The following is a 21,158-nucleotide window of genomic DNA, read 5'->3' on the forward strand; positions in this document are numbered from 1 at the left end:
GCAAAACAATCTTGTGGCTTCTTTTACATTTGTCTTAAAGTTATATGATATATTACTGATAATTTTCTAATGTGGATCTGTCATTGTATTCCTGGGACAGACCTCATTTGATTATGAAGAATTCTTCTTTTAATATATTACTTACTTTCCTGTGATAATGTATTTATTATTTTCACTTTATGTGAAGTTAGCAGGCGCTTGGGTGGCTCAAGTCGGTTGAGCATCCGACTTCGGCTCAGGTCATGATATCACAGTTTGTGGGTTCGAGCCCTGCATCAGGCTCTGTGCTTGCTCAGAGCCTGGAGCCTGCTCAGATTCTGTGTCTCCTTCTCTCTCTGCCCCTCCCCCGCTCACACTGTCTCATTCTGTTTCTCAAAAATAAATAAATGTAAAAAAAATTTTTTTTAAAAAACAAAACTCCTGAGAGTGGCACCAGGGTGGCTCAGTCAGTTAAGCGTCTGACCCCTGATTTCAGCTCAGGTCATAATCTCACAGTTTGTGAGTTTGAGCCCTGCATAGGGAGCCTGCTTAAGAGTCTCTCCCTCTTCCTCTGCTCCTCCCTGTTCATGCTGTCTTTCTCTCTCTCTCTCTCTCTCTCTCTCTCTCTCTCAAAAATGAAAAAATAAAATAAAAATAAATAATACTCCCAAGAGACGCTCAATATGGGTGTATTGGAATGTGACTTTAGGTTGCCACTTTAATATCTGTAAGTTTAATCCTTTTGGCTCAAGTGCTTGCTTAGAATGACAAAATACCACGATACATCTGATTCATTTATTCAACATAATACCTTCTAAGCCAAAACTTCCAGCACTTTAGCTCCCTTTTATGCCAAAGTAATATAATCCTACACAGTGTTCTTCAGGAAAGAGGCTAATATTACTTTCCTTTAATTCATAGCCTGAGGCACTGTGTGGGAGAGGTTACCCGCTCAAGCAGTTGTAGGGGCCAGGAGTGAAAGTGAGTCACGTTGTCAGGTATAGGAAAAGACAGCTGCCAGAAATTATCAATCTGAACTCAGTATAAAAATACAAGGTTACATTTTAAATTCCAGCTTGAAAAACATAGCAAATTGACAAATAGAAATATTTAATAATTAATGCTTCTTCTTTCACAACAAATTTCTTCAGATTTGGAACCTGAAACCCCTTTTCTTCTGTTCCACGATGTCAGTGTCAGATCTTACATTTTGAGTTAATGTTTGATATGGAACTCAACGTTAGATCCTTTAACTAGAAGTAATATTTCAATTTTTTTCATTTTCATCATGAAAAATATCTACTCATAAAACAGGTTTCTCTAAACAAGGACAGAACCTTTGTACAGTGTTTTTTAAATATATAATTAGCATAACTACTCCAAAGATATATGTAGAATTCTAAAATTAATCTTTGAGGCATCTGGATGGCTCAGTCAGTTATGCATCTGACTCTTTTTTTAAAGAGAGAGAGAGAGAAAGAGAATCCCAAGCAGGCCCTGCACTGTTAATGCAGAGCCCAGCGTGGGGCTCACACTCAGGAACCATGAAATCATGATCTGAGCCAAAACCAAGAGTTGGACGGTTGACCAACTGAGCCATCCAGGCGCCCCAAGTATCCGACTCTTGATCTCAGCTCAGATCTTGATCTCAGGGTCATGAGTTCAAGCCCCACCTTGGGCTCTGTGCTGGGCATGAAGCCTACTGAATAAATGAATGAATCATTGAATCAATCTTTAACCACATAATGTGGGGAATATGATTTTACGTTGTCATTTTCATATCTGTAAATTAAGTTCAACACAAGAAAGTGTGTCAGGTCCCTTGCAAAGTGAGTAGTCCAAAGTATTCATTTCTCTAGGAGCCAGCAAATTGAATCTTTTATAGGGAACAGAAGTATTGGTAGTGTTTATGTAGAATATGTCAGTTAGAAAGACCTTTGATCTATCATACCTGATGCACCAGTGCTGAGATTTCTCTCACAGATGGTATGAAAAAAGTCCATTCTTTCTACACATAAACTATATGAATATCTTTAAGTTCTATATATACCACAGTTAAGCTGCCTGACGGCCACATAGAATAGCAGGTTGACTGTACCACACCATTCTTCAAAAGGAAATACGTTCCCCACCGTTTTTCTTGAAACCTGTAATCCTCATGGTCTTTCTTTCATCTTTCTACTAGATTGAAAAATGGGTTTGATTTTTATTTATTTTTGAGAGAGAGACACACAGATCACGAGCGGGGGAGGGGCAGAGAGAGGGAGACCGGGAATCTGAAGCAGGCTCCAGGTTCCAAGCCTGTCAGCACTGAGCCCTATGTGGGGCTTGAGCTCACAAACTGCGAGATCATGACCTGAGCCTAACCTGGGCGCGTAACTGACTGAGCCACCCAGATGCTTCAATTTTTAATTTACATGTTTTATAGACCTATTTCATGATGATTTATTTCTTAAGTTTTTAACATATGACTTTGTATAATCTTTTTTTTTAATTTTTTTTTTTAACGTTTATTTATTATTGAGAGACAGAGAGACACAGAGCGTGAGCAGGGGAGGGGCAGAGAGAGGGGAGACACAGAATCGGAAGCAGGCTCCAGGCTCTGAGCTGTCAGCACAGAGCCCGACACGGGGCTCGAACCCACGAACTGCGAGATCATGACCTGAGCCGAAGTTGATCGCCCAACCAACTGAGCCACCCAGGTGTCCCTGACTTTGTATAATCTTATAATTTTTCATTTTTATGTATTTTTGATACTAAAATTTATTTTTTTAATGTTTATTTATTTTTGACAGAGACATTGTGCAGGGGAGAAGCAGAAAGAGAGAGAGACAGACAGAATCCCAAGCAGGCTCTGAGTTGTCAGTGCAGAGCCTGATGTGGGGCTTGAATTCACAAATCATGAGATCATGACCTGAGTCAAAACCAAGAGTGGGACGCTTAGCCAACTGAACCACCCAGGCACCCCTTGATACTAAAATTTAAGAGTATACATAAGTTTTTGAAATTAAAACCAGCCAGTTTCTCTATTTTTTATTTTTTGCTTTTTGAGTTTTTCTGTTTTTCCTTTACTAGATTTGACAGATAATTTGTTGTGTGTGTGTGTATGTTTGTTTGTTTGTTTTTTGCTCAAACTTCTGTTACTACTACCCCCGGAAAAACTTCTTTAGATTTGTTCAGTTCATATTTTTCTCTTCTCTCATTGGTTTATTTCTGATTTTTTCCTTATTTCTTCCAGTCCTTTTAGGACACTTGTATTATTTTCCTAAATTCCTATACTGAATGCTAATTTATTTTTTTCATTTATTCTTTTCCCTAATAAAAAAGTTAACTACAGTTTTACTACTTAATAGCTTTGGCTTTATTCCACAGGCTTTGACAGATTTTGTTGTTTTCATATTTTCAGAATAATCTGTAATATTTTTTATTTTCTTCTTTGTTGTTTAAATTCATGTTTTTAATACCCAAGTAGTTAAGGTAGTTTGATTTTCCTTAACAGCAGTTTTATGAAATTACTGTGAAAGTTATATTTGAAAAGCTTTTGGTAAGAGAAGTTATTTATGTTCCGAATGTATGTATTTTGTACTAAAATTTAAGTCACAAAAGAAATCTACAGACTAGGTATTTAAAGAATTTATTTAAATTAAAACTTGCTGGTTACCATCAGCATTAATAGTAACACATTGTTAGTATTTGTTACTTTTTTGTTTTTATTATTTTTTAAATTAATTTACATCCAAGTTAGTTAACATATAGTATAATAATGATTTCAGGAATAGAATTTAGTGATCTATCACTTATATATAACACCCTCCTTAATGCCCCTTTCCCATTTAGCCCATCCCCCCCCACCCAAAACCCCTCCAGGCACCCTCATTTTTTTCTCTGTATTTAAGAGTCTCTTACGGGTTTGTCTTCCTCCCTGTTTTTATACTGTTTTTGTTTCCCTTCCCTTATGTTCATCTGTTTTGTATCTTAAATTCCACATATGAGTGAAGTCATATATTTGTCTTTCTTTGACTAATTTTCCTTAGCATAATACACTCTAGTTCCCTCCATGTTGTTGCAAATGGCAAGATTCCATTCTTTTTGATCACAGAGTAATACTCCATTGTATATACATACCACATCTTCTTTATTCATTCATTGGTCAGTGGACATTTGGGCTCTTTCCATACTCTGGCTATTGTTGATAGTGGTGCTATAAACATTGGAGTACATGTGCCCCTTCGAAACAGCCTTCCTGTATCCTTTGGATAAATACCTAGTAGTGTAATTGCTGGGTCATAGGGTAATATTTTTTACTTTTTTAAATGAAAATTCCAAAAGCCAAGATTTTCTAGTTTGATTTTTTTTTTTTTGCATAGCATCACTTAATTGCTTATTAATAAGGCTTTTTGAAATTGACTATGAGAAATTTGAAAGGGCATATTTTACATTTTTATTCTCATAGTGTTTATCTGGGATCATAACATTTTAGAGAAGACTTTTATGTTTACTTATCTCCCAAACTTTTAGGGAAGTCTTAGGGAACTTTGCCAAGGCAACCCTGCTTTTCTTTTTTTCTTGGTATCATTCAGCTGATGTTCCTCATGCCCTCACCTGGAGATCAATATGGTATTATTCATCAATTCACACCTAGTGTTAAAGAGACCTGGTTTTCATCAGTGGATCCTTTTGTCTAAAAAGACTTCGAAGTCAGAAGTGGTTATTGATGATTTCCCTTCTTGGGGCTACCTATTTATTCAATATTCTGAATGCTTCTGGAGTTATAAGTGTTAAATGTATGAACTAATAAGGAAATTAAAGTTATTTATAAAGGAGTAATTTTATTCAGCTCTACTGAGGTGTGATTGACAAAAACAATTGTAAGATATTCCTAGCAAACAGTGTGAGATTTGTTAGATGTATACACTGTGAAAGGATTCCCACTGTGGAGTTAATTAACACATATCTCACACCATATTTTTACCTTTTTGAGTCAGGGGTGAAAACACTTAAGTTTGCTTTCTTAGCAAATCTCAGTTATGTAGTATGATTATTATCAACTATAGTCACCATGTTATACATTAGATCCTCAAACCTTATTCACTTACAACTGAAATTTTGTACCCTTCTACTAACCTCTCCCTATTTCCCCCATGCTCCAGTTGCAACCACTTTTCTGCCTTCTTTATGAGTTTGACTTTTTTTTTTCAGATTCCACGTACGAGTTGACACCATGCAGTATTTGTCTTTCTCTGTCTGGCTTATCTCACCTCACATACTGCCTTCCATGTTCACTCATGTTGTTGCAAATGACAGGATTTCCTTTTTTTTTTTTTTTTTTTTTAGCTGAATGATATTGCATTGTGTTTATATATATACCACATCTTTACCCATTCATCCATCAACAGACACTTAGGATATTTCTATACCTTGGCTATTGTGAATAATGCTGTAATCAACGTGAGAGTACAAATATCTCTTTGAGGTAGTGATTTCATTTCCTTTGAACATATACTCGTAAGTAAGATACCTGCATCATATGGTAATTCTATTTTTTTATTTCTTGAGGAATTTGCAAACTGTTTTCCATAGTGGTTCTATCAGTTTACATTCCCAGCAGTGTACAGGGGTTTCCTTTTGTCTGTGTTTTTGTCAGTACTTGTTATCTTTTGTGTTTTTGATGAGAGTCACCATAACAAGTGTGAGGTGATACCTCATTGTGGTTTTGATTTTCATTTGCCTGATGATTCGTGATGTTGAGCATCTTTTCATGTGTCTCTTAGCTACCTGTATATCTTCTTCAGAAAAATGTCTCTTCGGGTCCTTTGCCCATTTATTTTTTTGATCAAGTTGCTTTTTTGTTGTTGACTTTATGACTTCCTGGTATATTTTGCATATTAACCCTTTTCCAGATAAGTGGTTTGGAAATATTTCTTCCCTTTTTATGGGTTACCTTTTCATTTTTGTTGATGGTTTCTTTTGTTATTCAGGAGCTTTTCAGTTTGGTATAGTCCTACCTGTTTATTTTTGGTTTTATTGCCTTGGCTTTAGCTGTCAAATCCAAAAATCTCATTGCAAAGACCAGTTTCAAGGACCTTCCTCCCTATATTTTCTTCTGAGAGTTTTATAGTTTCAGGTCATAATTCCAGTCTTCAATTTGAGTTAATTTTTGTGTGTGGTGTAACATAGTGGTCCAGTTTTATTTTCTTGCATGTAGATGTCCACTTTTCCACATTCCATTTATTAAGGAGACTGTCCTTTCTCTGTTGTATATTCTTGGTTCCTTTGTTGAAAATTAATTGATCATATATGCGTAGGTTTTTTACTGGGCTCACTGTTCTTTTCTGTTGATCTGTGTGTCTGCTTCTATGCCAATACCATTCTGTTCTGATTACTGTGGCTTTGTAATATATTTTGAAATGAGGAAGTGTGATGCTCCAGCTTTGTTCTTTCTCAAGATTGCTTTGGCTGTGTCGGGTCTTTTGTGGTTCCATGTGAATTCTAGGATTGTTTTTTCTATTTCTGTGAAAAATGCTATTGAAATTTTGATAGAGATTGCATCGAATCTGTAGATCACTTTGTGTAGTATGGACAAATACTACAAATACAAATGGACAAATACAAATATTTTAATAATATTAATTCTTCCAATCCGTAAACATGGAATATCTTTCAACTTATTTGTGTCTTCTTCAATTTCTTTCATCAATATCCTTATAGTTTTCAGTGTACAGATCATTCACTTCCTTGGTTAAATTTATTCCTAAATACTTTATTCTTTTTATTGCTTTTGTGAATGGGATTGTCTTCTTAATTTCTCTTTCCAATAATTTGTTGTTAGTGTACAGAAAATAATTTAATTTTTGATAACTATAAACTTACTATTGCCATTTGTTAATTGTTTTCTATTTTGTAGCTCATTTGTTCCTTTCTTCCTTTTGTTCTTTCTTTGTGATTTGATGACTTTGGTTTTATTGGTATGCTTTGATTGCTTTATCTTTTGTTGTATCTATTATAAGTTTTGCTTTGTGGTTACCATGAGACTTACATAAAACATCTTGTAGTTATAATAGCCTATTTGAAGCTGATAATAACTTCAACACATGTGAAATCTCTACATTCTTGCACTCCTTCACATTTTATGTTTTCGACATCACCGTTTACATCTTTTTATATTACTTGTCCATTATCAAATTATTGTAGTTACCGTTATTTTTGTCTTTGTTTTTTAACCTTCATACTAGAGTTACAACTGACTTATCCTTTACCATTACAATATTAGAGTATTCTGAATTTAACCACAAGTGGCCCTTCCTTGAACAACACAGGTTTGAATTGCACAGATCCACTCATAGGTGGATTTTTTTTCAATAAACACAGTGCAGTACTGTAAGTGTATTTTCTCTTCTTCATGATTTTTTTTTAATTTTTTTTAATGTTTCTATTTATTTTTGAGACAGAGAGAGACAGAGCATGAGCAGGGGAGGGGCAGAGAGAGAGGGAGACTCAGAATCCAAAGCAGGCTCCAGGCTCCGAGCTGTCAGCCCAGAGCCCAATGCAGGGCTTGAACTCACACACCGCGAGATCATGACCTGAGCTGAAGTCGGACGCTCAACCGACTGAGCCACCCAGGCGCCCCTCTTCATGATTTTCTTAATAACATTTTCTTTTCTCAGGCTTACTTTATTGTAAGAATATAGTATGTAATACATATACAAAACATGTGTTTACCGACTGTGTTAATGGTAAGGCTTCTGGCCAACAGTAGGCAATTAATAGTTAAGTTTTGGGTTAGTCGGATGTTGTACATGGATTTTCAACTATGCATGGGATTGGTGTCCCTGACTCTAATTGTTCAAGGTCAACTGTATATATTTACCATTACCAGTGGTTTTATAGTTTCATATGCTTTCATGTTATTAATCAACATTCTTTGAAGGACAGCTTTGCTGGGTAGATTATTCTTGGCTGACAGGTTTTTCTCTTTTAGCACTTTGAATATATCCCTCCTGGTCTCCAAGATTTCTGTTGAAATATCTGCTTATCATCTTACGGGAGTTCCCTTGTAACAAGTTGCTTTTCTCTTGGGGCTTTTAAGATTCTCTCTTTGTCTTTAACTTTTGACACTTTCATTATAATGTGTCTCATTGTGGATCTCTTTATTCATCTTATTTGGTAATTTTTGTGCCTATTGGATCTGGATCTTTCTTTCCCCAGGTTAGGTAAGTTTTCACCCTTTTTAATAAGCTTTCTGCTCCTTTTTCTTTGTTTTTTTCTTCTGGGGGCCCCTATAATATGTGTGTTAGTGTGCTAACTATTGATCCTGTAAGTCCCTTAAGCTATCTTAATTCTTTTTCATTTTTTTTTTTCTTTTTGCTCCTCTGTTTAGATGAATTCCTCTATCCTGTCTCTGAGTTCACAGATCCTTTCTTTCATTTGGTATAGTCTGCTGTTGAACCCCTGTATGGAATTTTTCAGTTCAGTTATTGTATTCTTCAGCTCTGTGATTTCTGTTTGGTATTTTGTTAACATTTTCTGTCTTTTTGTTAAAATTCTCATTTTATTTATGCATCATTCTCCTGACCTTAGTGATCATCTTTATTACTCTTATTTTTAACTCTGTTGGGAAAATCACTTACTTTTGTTTTATTAAGATAGGTTTCTGAATAGAATTCTTTTGTTATTTTGTTTGGAATACATATATTGACTCTCTATGTTGGTTTCTGTGCATTACATAAAACCGTCATCTCTTCCAACCTAGGTACACTGGACTTACATAGGAAATGAACTTTGTCCATCAGCCCAGCCTAAGTTCCTGGTTGCCTCTCAAACCTTTATGCCTAAGCTGCCATCCCTGTTCTTAGCGGCTCTCAGTGGTTGACACTGTGCCAACCACTGTAAGTGTCCCAAAGAGGAGGATCGTAGTCAGGACCTCCATACCGGGTGATTGGAAGCCAAACTCTCAGGTGGCACCTGGGAAGTATGCAGTTAAACCTCTTCCAGGGAGAAATTGGAAAATGGGTATTTTTGCCTGGCTCTGTCTGTGCTGAGCCCAGGTATCTAGCCACTGGGCACAGGGTGCTGCTTCACTGATTTAAAAACTGCTTCTTTGTTTTGGATAGTCCTGTGGGACTCATGAATGCCAGCCCCTCTGACTGGCAGAGTTGGGTGATTTGGAGCCCCATCCCCTCACATGACAGCCGTAAAAGTTGGGGTGCTAGATGTGTGGACAAGCTCATAAAGGAACAATTTTATATAAAGTTCTTTAGAGACAACGTATTTAATCAGATGGCACCAAGAGCTTAAAATGTATTTGTATAAAACATCTTTTTCCTCAAGAAAATTTAGTATTCTTCCATGGTGAAGACAGATTGTCACAAAAATGCTGTAAGATTTATGCAAACATTTTTTTTTTAATTTTTTAATGTTTTTATTTATTTTTGAGACAGGGAGAGACAGAGCATGAGCAGGGGAGGGGCAGAGAGAGAGAGAGAGACACAGAATCCGAAGTAGGCTCCAGGCTCTAAGCTGTCAGCACAGAGCCCAACACGGGGCTCGAACTCACAGACTGTGAGATCGTGACCTGGGCCAAAGTTGGAAGCTTAACTGACTGAACCACCCAGGCACCCCACAAACATTTCTTTTAGAAGTATTGGAATAATACAAAGTATTAATATATTTCCTGTTTAAATGAGATTTATGGTTAAACCTCATATGCCCAAAATTAATCACGAGCCACGTGTATGTGACTGTACTGTACTTCTAATGTGTGGTGAGATTGCTCCTTTTTAAATTTTGTGGTTTATGAGTAAAGAATTTGTTAAATACCAACAATGTATTAAATATATATTTATATATATTTTAAGCACAATATAATGTATGATAAAATAGGGCTTGTATTTACCATTATATGTGGTAAAGATGGCTGAACCTATAACACTTAATTCTGAGAAACAACCATTGTTCTAAAAGTAAAAACCTAAAAATTATTTTTAATTTTCTAGGTTGTTCTTTGTGGAGGGTCTTCTCGCATCCCAAGGCTACAGCAGCTGATTAAAGATCTTTTCCCAAATGTTGAGCTTCTGAATTCTGTCCCTCCTGATGAAGTCATCCCTATAGGTGCAGCTATAGAAGCAGGGATTCTTACTGGCAAAGAAAACCTTTTAGTCGAAGAGTCTCTTAAGATAGAGTGTTCAGCCAAAGATATTTTAGTTAAGGTATGTTTAGCTTTTCTTTACTTTTCCATAAAAGTAGTATAAATTTATTGCCATAGTTATTTATATATACCATGTTTTTACAGTAAAACCTTGTATACTGGTAAAAATTTTAAATTTAGATTTATAACTTTACGTTTAATGAGTTTCTTATGTTCTTTAAGTTAGCATTTACCTAGCATGTTAATTTCTTAATTGTAATTTTAATCAGAAGCTTCACATACAGATAGAGGGATACATGTTTCATTTTATTGTTAAGTGAAGTAGGTTGGGATTCAGGATCATTTCTGTGTTCTTTGCCTATGTTGTCAGTCAGGAATAAGTATTACATTTATAATAGGAATGGCTTTATAATTGTAATGGTAAATATCAAAGGATACGGATATTATTTTTCTGCTTATTAGGGAGTCGATGAATCAGGAGCCAAAAGCTTCACAGTACTGTTCCCATCAGGGACTCCTTTGCCGGCTCGAAGACAACACACATTACAAGCCCCCGGAAGTATATCTTCAGTATGCCTTGAACTCTATGAGTCTGAGGGGAAGAACTCTGCAAAAGAGGAAGACAAGTTCGCACAGGTGAATACATAAAATTAGACAATGAATTAGTCATGTGAAGCTGCTTAACTTTTCCTTCTGCATTAACTCAACTTAATATCTATTAACATAAAATGTATATAGGGTATCTAACACATTTTTATGAATGAATTCTTACTTTTTAAAATTTTTATTTATTTTTAATCTTTTTAATATTTTAGGTTTTTTTTAAGTTTATTTATTTTGAGAGAGAGACAGAGACAGCACCAGTAGGGGAAGGGCAGAGATAGGATCTCAAGCACACTCTGCACTACCAGCGTGGAGCCCAACGTGGGGCTTGAACTCACGAAATTGGGAGATCATGACCTGAGCCGAAAAGAAGAGTCTAATGCTCAAACGACTGAGCCACCCAGGAGCCCCTACTTACTTTTTTAAAAATTTTATTTATTTATTTATTTTGAGAGAGAAGGAGCGTGAGTGGGGAGGGAGAGAGAGAGAGAGAGAGCGAGAGAGAGAGAGAGAGAGAGAGAGAGAGAGAGAGAATCCCAAGCAGGCTCTGCACTGTCGGTGCAGAGCCCCACACAGGGCTCAAACTCACGAACTGGGAACTGTGAGATCGTGACCTGAGCTGAAACCAAGAGTTGGGTGCCTAACCTACCGAGCCACCCAGGAGCCCCACTACCTAGAGAAGAAATAAGCAATTTTAATTTCAAAAAGTCACAAGAAAATAAAATACAATATGTATTTTTTTCTGTTTATCTTTGTACTCTTGGCCCTCCTTGGTAAAATGTAAGCAGTAGGGAAAATGACTTTTTTTGTTTACTACGTGCCACGTGCTGATTAGGCAATTTACAAACCTAATCTCAAAGTGCTGTGAGATAGACATTATTATGGTCATTTTATAGATGACTGAAAAACAAGCTCATGGCAATAAATACCTTGTTCTTTTCCTGGTTGAGCTAAAATTTATCCTCAGTTGGTTTTATTCCTGGGCGCTTGCTCTTGCCATTATTACCCTTCTGCCTCTGATACAGACACCTTTGCTTTTTCAAAATACCACATTCATATTTCATACTATAGAGTCCTCTGCATTCTTTAATAGGAACGAAATGGAGCCACATTATCTGCTTAGAAACATGCCCCCCAAATATAATTACATTAAAACACACATACAAAGACGGCAGAGCTTTATTTACAGTATGATATCATTTGTGTTTAAATAAAAAGTTTGAGAGCATGAGTGTGTGTGAGGGAGGTGGTGTTTGTGACGGTGTGTGTATAAATATCCAAGCATAGATAGAGAAAATATCTATAAGTATTTCAACTATATTTAGGAAATCTAACAGTGGGTAGATTTGAAGGTACCAAGAAGGTTTCTTTTTTCTTTTTTTACTTGTTACCACTTTGTACTGAGTCTTTAACAAGCAGCACAGGACCTGAGCATGAAATACTTCTATAGTGAAAAACAAATGTGGGTAACTGAAGAGAACGTGTAGTGTCTTCAGCATTATATCTATTCTCTGATTTCAACGAAAGAATGATGAAAACACACACACACATACATAACATATCTGGGCTGAACCTCCGACATCTTAGAATCTAGTGGAGTGGGGCTCCTTCGACTAGTCAAGCTTTCAAAAGCTCATCCAGATGTTTCTGATGTGAATTACTCTACAAGCACTTTCCTGTGTACTGTATTTTTTAAAATTTTTTTATTAGTTTTCTTTATTTTTGAGAGGCAGAGAGAGACAGAGTACATGTCGGGGGGGTGGGGGGGGGCAGAGAGAGAGGGAGACACAGAATCTGAAACAGGCTCCAGGCTCTGAGCTGTCAGCACAGAGCCCGACGCGGGGCTTGAACTCGTGAGCCGCGAGATCATGACCTGAGGCTGAAGTCAGACGCTCAGCCGGACTGAGCCACCCAGGTGCCCCTGTGTACTGTATTTCTAAACTCATTTGGCTGTCTTAGTATTCCCTCAGCTTCTTTCTCCTGTGCATTTATTTCCCTTCGTACACTCCTCCGAGGCTGCAGCTGTTGTCACCGTATCCTAACTTACAGATGCCAGGAGCAGAGTTAGTCACCTAATACTGAATTTGGAAGATGTTCTTTTAGAGATCCCATCTGTTCTAACCTCCTCATTTTACAAATGAGTAAATCAAGGTACATGGTGCTTGCCTAAGGTCATAAAACTTGATGTTGGCAAATCTGAAAAGTCACTTCCAAACTTGGTTTATTGGTATACCTTTTTTTTAGGAAACCAAAGCATTTTATAGTAAATTCATTAATATCTCGTTTGTACAAATGTACAAGTGTAATCTTAGTTGTACAAAAGAATTTGCCATGTGTTTCTTTAAATTGGTTTTCCAAGTGTATTTAAAATATTTGAATTTTTAAAAGTACATGTAGTAAGGGTATACCAAAATATCGGCACCTGGGTGGCTCAGTTGGTTAAGCGTTTGACTCTCAATTTTGGCTCAGGTCATGATCATGCGGTTCGTGGGTTCGAGCCTTGTGTCGGGCTCTGTGCTGACAGTGCAGAACCTGCTTGGGATTCTTTTTCTCCCCCTCTCTCTGCCCCTCCCCTGCTGTCTCTCAAAATAAATAAATAAACTTATATTTAAAAAAGGAGTATATACCAAAATATAACTTACATGTTACTGGAAATGGCTTAATTATCAAAAAGGAAAAGCAGTCTTTATTTTCTGAGGCAAAGAATATTTCATAGAAACAATCATTTTAGTCTAGGGCATGACATTTAAGAGGAACAGATATATATGTTGTCCTTCTAGAGGAGACATTTCCAGTTAGGAAAGTTTAATCCTATTTTCAGATTCTGGTAAATGGTAGAAAAATTGAGAACTGCCCTATTTGAAAAGGTTTGTTCCAGTAATGAGTAAAATTTGGTCTGTTGGAATAATTGATGCATCAATTTATTAATATATCAAAGTACTAAATCATCTCTGTATTATTTTTACATAAACAGGTTGTACTCCAGGATCTAGATAAAAAAGAAAATGGATTACGTGATATATTGGCTGTTCTTACTATGAAAAGGTACAAAATTAAACTACTTCTGATATTAAGAAAATTTACTTTGGGGCTTGACCTTTTTTGTTCATTTATTGATTCTCCACCCGTTGTTATTCCAGGAACATCATGTATTAGAAGCTTACAAAGATTTTATCAGTGAATTATATTTTTTGCCCTGCACAATGACTGTATTTTACAAAAAGAAGTGTATCTCAAATCATTTGCATTCTGAATTTTTTATGAATTCTGTTTTGGTGTGGTGGACCTAAAAACTGGTCCATGCAAGTTTGAGATATAATTTTTATCAATTTTAAATACAATTTTCCAAGGTTTACATGATTCATATTATTTGTCCTATGAAAGGATAAGTTTATTTCAGTATTGCTACAGAAAATCTCTAGGAAATAAATTACTTATTAAATCCAGCTATTACCGTTTCACTAACAACTGACCATCCATAACAATATGTCTTGCAAGTAAATTGTTTCCAAATTAACATTAGGAACAGACAGTTCATTCCATGAGCATACTTATTTAGCAAGCATGTCAAATTCATTAGGGTAGGTTTGCCTTGGCCTGTGCTTGAAAATGGCATGATGCATCTTCTCAGTTTGCATAAAGTCTTAAACTTAAGATAGTTATCACTGTGGTTTTCAAAGAATACAACTGCTGTCTCAGTGGTGTAGGAAGAAATTTTTAAGAACAACTACGTAATTATAGCATATGACACTAAGTTTAGACTCTGAAATTGTTTCTTCTTGATCTCAATACTCTTCTTTCGAAAATTAAAATTATCTCTTTTTTACTCAAAGTCCTCAAATAATTTCTTAAGAGCTTTCTGCTTTTATGAAATGAGCTTATGAAATGTTATTGTTTGTTTGTTCGTTTTAGGGATGGATCTTTACATGTGACATGCACAGATCAAGAGACTGGAAAATGCGAAGCAATCACTATTGAAGTGGCATCTTAGTGTTTTAGAGAAACCAGGAATTTTTAGGACTAGAATATCATTATTTGGTTTTGTCTATAAGCGATGTTTATATTGAAATACTTTTTTGAATGAACTATATATGTTTCTATTAAAATACAATATATTGGTAAGTGTTGCAACCTTTTTTTGTTTTCCACTTACGATGGGAAATATAAGGACCTTTAGTAGTGAGAAATACAAGGAACTTTTTCTATCATGAAGCTATTTAGAATTAAATTGAGTGGATTGCAGGAAATTTTACTGGAAATTTAACATTGTGTTTTTTAAAAACTTTTGATTCTATAACTTCAAGTTTGAAGAAGTCTTTTATTCTTACTAGATCATGAATTAAGAACAATTTAAAAGTCTTTGATAGTAGATGAAAAAAGTTGGAGAACCATGTGCAAAGTAAGATACCATTTTTGCTTAAACAAGTAAATTCATAAACTCAACAATTGTGTATAGATATGTGTGTGACAAGCATAGAATACAAAGTCTAGAAGGCTACCCATCAAACTCCTCTAACAGTGGCCTTTCTGTGGACAGAAATACTATAGGGTGGCACTTTTACTTTTTACAGTTTTGTTTAATTTGATTTTTCTCTCTAACAAATATGTTTTTCTTTTGAAATTAAAAGGTTGGTTTGTTTGTTTTTGAAGAGACGGCTAGCCACATTCTGTTCAATAGAGAACATTCACTAGTGCATTGAGATACTCACTGGGTTACTAATGAGAAGGTCATTCATTCACTAAGTAAAACAAGACAACTAACCTGTGAATATTGAAAAAAGAACTAGAAGGTGAGCAGTGCACATCAGACTCTATTATCAAGAGAGAATTTTCCATTCATTTCTTTCCTTGGTTCCCAGAAGATTTGAGAAGAGGAAATATCTTTACTCAGTGGTCAAATTTAAAAATTGTGCTGTTTTTATCTTGTTCAAACTGTGGAGGTGCTTTTTCATTATAGTTTATTTCTATGGACTTACGTGGCGGTAATATTCTATTTCTAAAGATACAGAAACCAAACTCAAGGTTTTTCATTTATTCTGTATCAAATTATTGACAGAAAAAGAATTCAGATACGATTCTGAGTCCACAAAGAAGCAGGCTCAAAGGCATACACTTTTGATTAAGGATGAGTACTTAGTTATTTTTTAGGATCTTTTCCAAAGTTATAAAAACTTTGAAATCAAATAAATAAATATAAATTATTTTCAGAAAATAGGAAAATAGCATCTGAACTAGTTGAACTGCTAAGTCTATGCTTTCAGTTATGCTTTGGAAAGTGCTTTAGGATTTTATTTTGTAGTTACTGTTAGCTCTTTCAAATAGATCGGGCACTGGCAAACTGGCCAGTGTGTCAATTCTATGCCATTCCTATTTTTGTAAATAAAATTTTATTAAAATATAGCCAGGCTTAATGGTATATGTATTGTTGGTGGCTGTCTTCACACTATCATGGCAGATTGAATAGTTGCAACAGAGACTGTGTGGCCCACAAACTTTAAAATACTTACTGTCTGGCTCTTTACGGAAAATGTTTGTCAACGCCTGAAGTAGATTAATGAAACCTGTAGAATAAAATATCATAAAGATTTATTCAAGAGTTTTCTTTTCTTCCATATCCATGGAATAATTTACTTATTTGCTTTCTTTACTAGATTAGTAAGTATTGTGAGAGCAAAGACCATCTTAGTCACTATTGTGTCCCAGCCCCTAGGTCACTACCTGAACATAGAGGTGTTAAGTAAAGATCTATTGAATAAGTGAATTACATGGAAGAAAACAATAAGTCATCTTTGTATTCTATAGGACAATGGCTAGTAAGTACATCTTTTACATATTTTATGGTTTGTTTAGAAACATAAAAAAGGAAAGGAATACCTCTGCTTCTGGCTTTATTAGTCAGCTTTGCATGATTTTCTTCCCGAAACATATAAGATTTGAAATTGTCACCAATGGTGCTCTGGCTAATGAATGTACTCCAAATTTCCTTGTGTCCTCATGTGACAGGATTTTTTTTCTTCTGAGTGAGGGAAGGTCTGCCAATTAACTTCTCTTGTGTTTCACTTTTTCAAGGTAAAAATAGCTTTAGCATTCTTCTAATTCTAAAATGATAGACATCCATTATAAAATTCAAATTGCAAAAGAAGAAAATCTAAAACATCCTATATTCTACAACCCAGAGTAACAACCATTAAGATATTTTTGATGACCATCTTGATAATCTTTTCACGCACTTACCAGTATCACATATATTTAAAAACATGAGCACTTTTACCAGTAAAGCAAGAGGTTATGTCAAATTATAATTTTGCCTATCTACATGTCTGATATTGTCTAAAGGACAGAGCCAAGTATACAAATAGAAATAAATGCCAATATATAATACTGTGAAAGTCTTGAGAGGACACAACATACTTCATCACAAACTGAAAGCTTTTATATGTCGGAATTTTTAAGGATTAAAATAAAAAAGGATCAGCACAAAACAAAGTGTGGTAAAATGTCAGGATTTCTAAAATAACAGTGAGTAACCATGTCACAATACCATTGTCTGCTTTAATTCATTGTCTCATTTTTTAATTTTTTTAACGTTTATTTTTGAGACAGAGACAGAGCATGAACGGGGGAGGGTCAGAGAGAGGGAGACACAGAATCTGAAACAGGCTCCAGGCTCGGAGCTGTCAGCACAGAGCCCGACCCAGGGCTCAAACTCACGGACCGCGGGATCATGACCTGAGCTGAAGTTGGCCACTTAACTGACTGAGCCACCCAGGCGCCCCCATTATCTCATTTTTTAATTGTGACCTCACCATAACTCCCTGAGTAGTTGCAAAATGCACAGAGCAATATTGCCTCTGTTATTTCTGTGTTCTACATGTGGGAAAAGATTCAGAGAAGTTAAAATAATTTATCCAAGGTCTCACAGTGAATGTGAATTTTGAACTCCTATTCATAATGCTTTTTTGGTAAACTTAATTTTTCTTGACTGCTTATTCTAAACACTTTATGTGCATTATTTCATTTAAATTCACATTTTCCACTGTCCATTCTATTTTCTGCCTCTTGAAGAACATTCAAATGAAACAGAAGACAGCCCATGGGTCTCCAGATACTATGTTTGCAGTGGTCTTCATGAAAAAAGACAGGGGGGTTGGCATAATTCTGTCTGTTTTCCTTGAGAACATGGATGTAGGCCTCTGGCTTTTGATTTCCCTCACCATTTATAGCCAGAATTTACCAAGATCCTCAAACTTTTTAGTCTCAACTCTTCTACACTCTTAAAAATTATTGAGAACGTAAAGCTTCTATTTACATTGGATTTACATATGTGTAGTTTTAGTTATATTTACCATATGGAAGTTAAAACCTAGAGATTTTAAAATAATCATTTTTAAACAAAAATTACATGTTAACGTAAGTAACATTTTTTGAAAGATAACTTTTACAAAAGATGAAGGGCCAAGTGTGGAGGTTTTCTTGCTTGCGTGTGGGAGGGGCAGAGGAAGAGGGGGAAAGAATCTTATGTGGAGCCCAACATGGGGCTCCATCTCACAACCATGAGATCATGACCTGAGCCAAAATCAAGAGTCAAACGCTTAACTGACCCAGGTGCCACCCAGGTGCCCTATGTTTTTTCAAATCTCTTTGATGTCGCCTTGAGAAGATCCTCTGTTTCTTCATTGAGTCTATTGCAGTATCTGAGTTGTGTATCCTCTGAGAAACTTCACTATATACTTGTGAGAGGAGAGTAAAGAAGGCAGGTAACATTGTGCTGTTATTATGAGAAGTTTGGAACTTACTAGGCCCCTGAAGAGCTGTTCCTAAAATAGTAGACACGGTGGTACCTCTTTAATAGAAAAGGTCTAATCTGTCCCCTGCAGTTAGTGGGGTTGAAGACGAAAAAATAAAGGAAACATGATTTACAAAAAAGTCTAATGCATTCTATAAATTTGGATCTGAGATTGATCAAGATCCAAAACCAGACAAGGTAACTATAAAATGTGGGAAGTGCATTTAGTGCATAGGAGAGAATGGAAGGCAAGAATTAACTGCTTTAGATAGGGCAACCAGGAGAGGCCTCTGAAGAAGTGGAAGAAGTTAAGACCCAAGCGATAAGAAGGTAGCCATAAGAAGAGAGACAAGAGCTTGTCCTCTAGAAAGTAATTTAGAGTTGCCTTCACTTATTATCTGCTTCTCCCACTAGGATATAAATTCTATGAAGACAGAGTCTTTCTTACCTATTTTTGGTACCTCAGACGGTGCCTGGCACATAGGAGATGCACCATAAAAGATTTCTTCATGCGTGGAAAAAGTCCTAGAGAACAGTGAGAGTGGCACAAAGTAAGGTTAGGGTGGCAGCGTTCCAGTCACTTAAGGCTTGGTAAGCTATTTAAGGTTTGGATTTTATTCTAGGTACACTGGGCAGTATTTAGAGCAGGAGGACATGTTCTGCTTCATGACCTTAAGGTCACTCTGCCGGCTGTATGGAAAAAGGATTAGAGGGGAAGCAATAGTAGAAGTTAAACCAGGTAGTCAGTCTTTTGCAGGACTGCAGGTAGGAATGACAGCCTGTACTAAAGTCCTAGCGATGGAGAAAAGGGGCAGAATCAATGTGTATTTTGGACATCGCATTGACAGGATGTGCTAATGAAATTATGGAATGAGGAGAGGGTAAATCAAGATGACACCTAGATTTCTTTCTTGGACCCCTGAGTCAATCATAGTGCCAGTTTATTGAGAAAGTTTGGGGGGCCTGCAGTGGAAAGGATCAGGTCTGGAAGCAAAAATCAAGGGCCTTTTTACGAACGTGTTCAATTTGAGATGTTTGTGCAAAACCTCAGAGGATATGTCAGCTAGGCACTGTGGATATTCAAATCTGGAGTTCAGGGAAGAGGTCAAGGCTGGAGACAAACAGTTGAGAATCTTAAGTATAAAGATGGTATATAAATTCATGGGAACCGAGGTAGTCACTTAGGGAGAGAACCTAAGAGAGGTCTTGGGGCCAAGCCCTGAGCAACCCTAGCAGTTTAGGTTAGTTAATGGGAGCCAAAAATGGGAGTGAAGAGAGGTCAAGAAAACCAAGAAAGAAACTGAGTCAGGATGGATGCTCCTGGGGTGTTGTAAAAACACAGGACAGGCAGTGAATACACTTGGGGAGGGAAGGAAGGCAGGCAATGTGGCTGTATCTAAGACTTAAAGGGTCTCTAGGAATAAATCTAGCAAAGATGGAGGAAAGGAGGCCTTTTCTAGCATCAAGAGCAGAATCGAAGTCCTGGGGACAAGGAATATTTGAGGAGGTCACAAACTAATATAGGCAGGAGTGATGAGCAGTGAGGCTTGAGAAGCAGACAGGAACCACCATGTGGCAAAGGGGCTTCCATGTTACAGGGCTGGATAGGACCTTTTATTCCTTATCAAGGTAATAAGATGCTCATTATAGAAAATGGTTAAATATGTGAAAAATGATAAATCAAAAAGGAAATCACTCCCCAGAGATTTTATATTTATCTTCCTATATATTTTTACCTAGTTGAAACTTTTATAGGTTTCTGTTGTTGCTTTTTTGCTTTCCCCATGATACTAAAGGCTTCATAAACACCTGATTAGATGACTAGACAGTGTTTCAGAACGGAATCAAATACATTAATTTCTTTAATGTTCTATGTTTACAGTAGTTCAAAGTTATACATGATGCTTTGAAATATTTTTATAATTTAAGACAAATTTCTTTTAAAAATCCTTGGTCGATGTCAAACGACTTTCTTCCTGTTTTCCCAATTGACTCTTCTAAGATTTCTGCATTAGATTGTTTATTTCATTTTTGAGAGAGAGAAAGCACATGTGGGAGAGGGACAGAGAGAGAGGGAGAGAATCCAAAGCAGGCTCCACACTGCCAGCGTAGGGCCCTATACGAGCTCTAACCCACAAACCATGAAATCATGACCTGAGCCAAGTCCAATGTTTACCGGACTGAGCCACTCAGGTATCTTGCCCGCTGCGTTAGATTGTTTAGAGTAATCACCATGGATGCGGTGTGAAGAATGAAAGATGGAAGGGGGGGACGGGGGACCGGTTAAGAGCTCTTAGTCATCCAATTCAGAGAACCTCGAGTCCTGCAGCCTTTCAACCAAGCTGTGCGCAGACTACCTGGGAGCTTATTAGGAAGGACAGAACCTCATGTCCCAGCCCAGACCGACCTAATTTGAATCTGCATTTTAACAAGCTCCCCAGAGGATTCCTATGCCAATCAAGTGTGCGAAGCACAGATGAGACTGGTGGTTTCAAACTCCTGCACACGAGAATCACCTGGGGAGCTCTAAAAAATTCCAATGCTCGGGTCACACCCCCATACCAAATAAACCAATCTCAGCGAGTGGTACCAAAAACCAAAACGTCTCCAAGCGATCCCAACATGCAGTCAAAAAGAAAACCTTTA

General features: G+C 36.5%; 1 protein-coding gene across 2 annotated transcripts in view; it reads left to right on the forward strand.

Annotated features, from left to right (window-relative positions):
- HSPA14 (heat shock protein family A (Hsp70) member 14) overlaps window positions 1-16,315 on the forward strand; it is a 42,707-nt gene extending 26,392 nt beyond the window's left edge. For both annotated transcript variants that reach the window (XM_027073486.2, XM_015067758.3), the window contains 4 exons: window positions 9,972-10,184; window positions 10,586-10,759; window positions 13,701-13,771; window positions 14,639-16,315. In XM_027073486.2, coding sequence (XP_026929287.1) covers window positions 9,972-10,184; window positions 10,586-10,759; window positions 13,701-13,771; window positions 14,639-14,717 — 537 coding nt within the window. In that variant the 3' untranslated portion in view covers window positions 14,718-16,315. The remainder of the gene's footprint in view (window positions 1-9,971; window positions 10,185-10,585; window positions 10,760-13,700; window positions 13,772-14,638) is intronic.
- The last annotated feature ends 4,843 nt before the right edge of the window (window positions 16,316-21,158 follow it).

This window comes from Acinonyx jubatus, chromosome B4 (genome assembly GCF_027475565.1).
Source record: "Acinonyx jubatus isolate Ajub_Pintada_27869175 chromosome B4, VMU_Ajub_asm_v1.0, whole genome shotgun sequence".
Classification (NCBI taxonomy): Eukaryota; Metazoa; Chordata; class Mammalia; order Carnivora; family Felidae; genus Acinonyx; species Acinonyx jubatus.